At 37.7% G+C, this 5494-nt stretch overlaps 1 protein-coding gene across 1 annotated transcript; it reads left to right on the forward strand.

Annotated features, from left to right (window-relative positions):
* Nucleotides 1-1374: 1374 nt before the first annotated feature.
* On the forward strand, nt 1375-2901 carry LOC131151349 (uncharacterized). Its single transcript, XM_058102590.1, has 3 exons — nt 1375-1455; nt 2064-2312; nt 2590-2901. Exons 1-3 carry the CDS (start codon nt 1375-1377, stop codon nt 2899-2901), a joined length of 642 nt encoding a protein of 213 aa, XP_057958573.1.
* The last annotated feature ends 2593 nt before the right edge of the window (nt 2902-5494 follow it).

Consider the following 5494-nt stretch of genomic DNA (forward strand, 5'->3'; position numbering starts at 1 on the left):
AAGGTCGATTATAGCACACCAAAAAAAAAGCCATTTTGTGCGTTAAAAAAAAAAACGAGAAAAGGCTATATTTTGCATTCAAAAAAGAAAGAGGAGGTAGCAACTTGAAGGTTTGTGCAATCTGTGGCTGCACTTAACTTGGATTCTCCTTTGGCTTTATCTTAGTCCATTCTAAAATCTATTTGATTAATTATTCTGATTCGTGTTTGATTATATCCTCTGTCAAGTTGGTTATTTTCTTCCATTGAATTTCTTCTTATTTCGTTTGCATCTTTATTGTTTTCTTGACTTCTTTTTGTCTTTCATTCGTTATTTTGTGTCCTAATTTAGTTGTTCTACTGTTATTTTCATTGATATCTTGTTTCTAACTCATTGATTCAATTGCTATGTTTGGTTGAACTATTGGTTTTTTTGGGATTAGTTCATTAAAGAACTAAAAGAGAAATCCAGAGTGGTAAGACGCACGAGTGTGTGAGCCTATAAAAAGGAAAAAGCAAAAAAAAAAAAAGTGTCAAAACACAAGCGTTGAGTGTCATTGTTTGAGGGTAAACACGTAAGGGAGTAAGTGGGGAATTTTTTCTCTCTCTAATATCCTTTTTGAATGTTTGAAATCATGAGTAGAAAGGTGGTTGGTGCTGAAATTTCTAGCCAGCATAGTGAGAATGAGAACCCTCCACAAGACTCATTATTCGCCTTGCAATTCATAAACAAAAGTTTGAAAGACTCAATACGGTTTTTGGGGAGTTTAGAGATAGATTGGATAGACAAGATGCTGCAATTGATGCACTGAGAAGAGGGCAATCTAATGAAAGGTGGTGAAGGCCACATACTCCTCTAATTGATGAATTTGAACATGATATAGGTAGCAATGAAGCATGTGATAACGAACATGACGGTATGGGCAGAATTTCTTATCGAGGTGCTAGGCAAGAACGACAACCTTGATGGGAGCCAAGGGGTCAAGATAACATTGATAGAAACATCGGAAGCATCAAAATGAGGATCCCTCCTTTTCCATGGAAAAGTAGCTCGGATGTACACCTTGAAGGGGAGAGGAAGGTTGAGCTCAATTTTGAGTGTCATAACTACTCCGAAGAAACAAAGGTGAAATTGGCAGCTATGGAATTCATTGACTATGCACTGGTATGGTGGGATCAAATTCTTCTTGGTAGGCGTAGAGACATGGAAAGGCCTATTGAGATGTGGGATGAAATGAAGATGGTGATAAGGAAGCGATTTGTACCAAACCACTACTACCGAGACTTACACCAACGCCTTCAAAGCGTCCAAGGTACCAAAAGTGTAGAGGACTACCATAAGGAGAAGGATATGGCAATGATTTGAGGAAATATTGAGGAAGATAGAGAAGCTACGATGGCACAATTCTTATGCGAGTTGAACCGGGAAATCACTAACATAGTGGAGCTACAGCACTATGTGGAGTTAGAGGACATGGTGCATATGACAATGAAAGTGAAGAGGCAACTTAAACACAAGGGTGGAAACAAGCATTCTACAACAACTTCGGCTTCCCATTCCACATGGAAACCGAATTGGGGGAAATCAAAAGAAGAAAGGGTTGTTTCCAAATCCAAGGAAAAGAAGGAGAAAGGCAAAGACAAAGTGGGCAGCCATGGAAAAGGTACAACTTATTATTGACCTAGTAGGTATAGAAATACCAAGTGTTTTAGGTGTTGGGGACTTGCCATATTGTGCCACAATGCCCAAATAAAAGAGCAATAATTATGAGAGATGATGGTACTGTTGATACTGATGATGAAAAGAGTGATCATGAGTCCATGCCTTCACTAGAAGAGTCTAGTGATGTTGAGTATGCTATCCATGGTGAGGAAATAGTAACTAGGAGTGCTTTAAACATGCATATGGTGAAAGATGAAAATGAGGAGCAATGTGAGAATATATTTCATACTCGATGTTACATCCATGATAAGGTGTGTAGCATGATCATCGATGGAGGGAGCTACACTAACGTAGCTAGTACCACATTAGTAGATAAGTTGGGGTTGCAATGCATAAAACATCCTTGGTCTTACAAACTTTAGTGGTTGAATGAGTGTGGGGAGGTTAGAGTGAATAAGCAAATGCTGATTGTATTTTCAATTGGAAAATATTCTGATGAGATTCTATGTGATGTGGTCCCTATGCATGGTAGTCGCATCGTATTGGGCATGTCGTGGCAATATGATCGACATGTCACTCATGATGGGTTCAAGAATAAGTATTCCTTTATAAACGATGGGAGGAGTGTGACCCTTGTACCATTGACTCCTAAGCAAATGTGTGAAGATCAAGTGAGATTGAAAAGAGCAAGTGGTGGGAAAAACAAAAAAGAGGTTGAGAATAAAACAAAAGGAGATGTAGAGAGCATTGAAAAAAAAAATAGAAAGAGAAGAGAAAATGAGGGCATGAGAGGAGCTAAAATTAGAAAAACAAAAAAACAAAAAAACAAAAAGAATTGTAAAAATGAGGGAAAAACAGCGAGAGAGGAAAAAGTGAGTTTGTATGCAAAATAAAAAGTGTAAGAAAGCTTTTTATGCACAAAGACCTCTAGTTTTACTCATGTACAAGGAAGCATATTTGAGCGCTAACAAACTCACCTCTTCCTTGCCTAGTACTGTTGTTTCTTTACTGCATGAATACAAGGATGTCTTTCTTGTAGACATGCCCAATGGTTTGCCACCGATTAGAGGAATTGAACATCAAATTGACTTCATCCCCAGGGCTACGATTCCCAACTGTATGGCCTATAAAAGCAGCCCTGGGGAGACTAAAGAACTTCAAAGACAAGTTGAGGAACTGCTAGCCAAGGGGCATATGAGAGAGAGCATGAGTCTATGTGCAGTACCTATGCTATTGTTACCAAAGAAAGATGGATCATAGAGGATGTGCGTGGACTATAGAGCCATCAATAAAATCACTGTAAAGTATTGCCATCCTATCCCTAGACTAGATGACATGTTAGATCAACTTCATGGCTCTTGCATCTTTTCTAAAATTGATTTAAAAAGTGGCTACCATCGAATAAGAATGAAACCCGGTGATAAAAAGTGGCTACCATTCTACACCTTTAATTGAAGTGATAAAAAAAAAAAACATGGGGTTTAAATGGGGTAATGCACAAGAAAATGCCTTTAAAATGCTTAAAGATAGGTTATATTTTGCTCCATTTTTGCTTTTACTTGAGTTCACTAAAACTTTTGAGATTGAATGTGATGCCTCTGGGATTAGTATTGGAGTTGTTTTGATGCAAGATAAGTGTCTCATTGCATATTTTAGTGAAAAGCTCAATGGGGCTGCACTCCACGTATGATAAAGAACTGTATGCCTTGGTGAGGGCATTGGAGACGTGGCAACACTACTTGTAGCCTAAAGAATTCGTGATCCACTCTGATCATGAATCATTAAAGCATTTGAAGGGGCAAGGTAAGCTAAATCATCGCCACACCAAATGGGTAGAGTTCATCGAAAACCTTCCCATATGATATTCAGTACAAGCAGGGGAAAGAGAATATCATGGCTGATGCGCTTTCTCGCAAGTATGCCTTAATTACCACACTTAGCACTAAGCTATTGGGTTTTGAGTACATAAAGGATTTATATGCTAAAGATTTTGATTTTTATAATGTGTAAGAGGCATGTGCTAAAGTTGTATTTCATAAATTCTATAGGCATGATGGATATTTGTTTAGGGAGAATAGACTTTGTGTGCCTAACTACTCTTTAAGAGAATTGCTTGTGCGAGAGTCACATAGCAGGGGTTTGATGCAAAATTTTGGGGTATAAAGACTTTAGATATTCTACATGAACACTTATTTTGGCCACATATACATAAATATGTAGAGAGGGTGTGTTCTAGATGCATATTATATAAACAAGCTAAGTCTAAGGTCTTAGCTCATGGCCTTTATACTGCTTTTCCTATACCTAGTGAAAGTTGAGTAGACATTTCAATGGATTCCATATTAGGTTTGCCTAGGTCCAAAGGGGGTATGGACTCTACATTTGTGGTGGTTGATAGATTTTCTAAAATGGAACATTTTATTCCTGGCCATAAAAATGATGATGCCACAATATAGCCAGTTTATTCTTTAGGGACATTTTGCTATTGCATGGCATCCCTAGGACAATTATGAGTGATAGGGATGTTAAATTCGTTAGCTACTTTTGGAAGGTTATTTGGGGAAAGTTAGGAACTAAGCTATTGTTTTCTACTACTTGTCATCCTCAAACCAATGGTCAAACCGAAGTAGTTAATCAGACTTTAGCTACCTTATTGCGTACGGTCATTCAAAGAAATTTAAAATCATGGGAAAAATGCATACCACTTGTTAAGTTTGCTTATAATAGAATTGTGTATGCTTATACTAATTTTTATCCATTTGAAATTACTTATGGTTTTAATCCTTTGACTCCATTGGATTTGATATTGCTACCTATGAATGAGATAGCTAGCTTAGATGGATGACACAAGGCTAACTTGGTGAAGAGGATCCATGAACAAGCACAGCAGCACGTCGAAAAGAAGAGCTGACAATATTCATCTCAAGCCAATAAGGGGAACAAGTTTGTTTCTTTTGAACCGGGAGATTAGGTATGGGTGCATATGAGATAAGATATGTTTCCTAATAAAATGAAAACAAAGCTACACTCGAGGGGTGATGACCTTTTCAAGTGCTAGAAAAGTTCAATGGCTATGCATACAAGTTGGATCTACCAGGTGAGTATAAGGCCAATGCAACTTTCAACGATCTGATTTATCTCCTTTTGATGTAGGTGATGATTCAAGGATGAATCCTTTTGAGGAGAGGGGGAATGATATGAACCAACAAGCTCATATTGCACAGGACGATCTGCACATGCCGAGCAAACCCATCACAAAAGCTAGAGCCAAGAAGGTCAAGGAGGCTATGCAAGGACTAATTGAGAAGTTGCTTGAGCAAGAGTCAATAACGGTCATGGACACTAAAGAAAATGACTTTCTTAAAGAGCCTACGATGGTAAATTGGCTAAAGACGTGTGAAGCTGGAACCTTAACCCAATAGGCGCTGTTTGGGGAATTTTTATTGTTTTAATTAAAATATGGCTTAAATAGTGGGCCAATTGTGTCAATTAAGCATGGCATGTGACTTGCACATGTTTCATTAAATGACATGACACATGGCATGTGATTTGCACATGTTTCATTAAATGACATGGCGTGTTTAAGGTTATTTGGGGTTATTTTATTGGCTAGATTGATGTCATAACCTATTTTTATCGGTCAGGCTGATCTCATGGGTTTCTTTTATTTTGTATAAGTAGCCAACTCTCTGTTGTATTGGAAAAGGAATATTTTTTGGCTGAATACAATTCCAAGTTAGGTTTATTTCTCTTCAAGTTCTTCATTCAACTTTCACCAAACTTATCAAAGGTGCTACCTTCGTGGTGTTCATCCATTAATTTGATATTCTTAGTTTTTGCTTCACGTCAAGTA

Source organism: Malania oleifera, chromosome 3 (genome assembly GCF_029873635.1).
Source record: "Malania oleifera isolate guangnan ecotype guangnan chromosome 3, ASM2987363v1, whole genome shotgun sequence".
Classification (NCBI taxonomy): domain Eukaryota; kingdom Viridiplantae; phylum Streptophyta; class Magnoliopsida; order Santalales; family Ximeniaceae; genus Malania; species Malania oleifera.

Coding starts and splice junctions, on each gene's coding strand:
- LOC131151349 (XM_058102590.1), top strand. CDS start 1,375: ATGGCACAATTCTTATGCGAGTTGAACCGGGAAATCACTAACATAGTG. Junction 1,456..2,063: donor ATGTGGAGTTAGAGGACATG/GTGCATATGACA, acceptor TACAAACTTTAG/TGGTTGAATGAGTGTGGGGA. Junction 2,313..2,589: donor AGCAAATGTGTGAAGATCAA/GTGAGATTGAAA, acceptor CTCATGTACAAG/GAAGCATATTTGAGCGCTAA.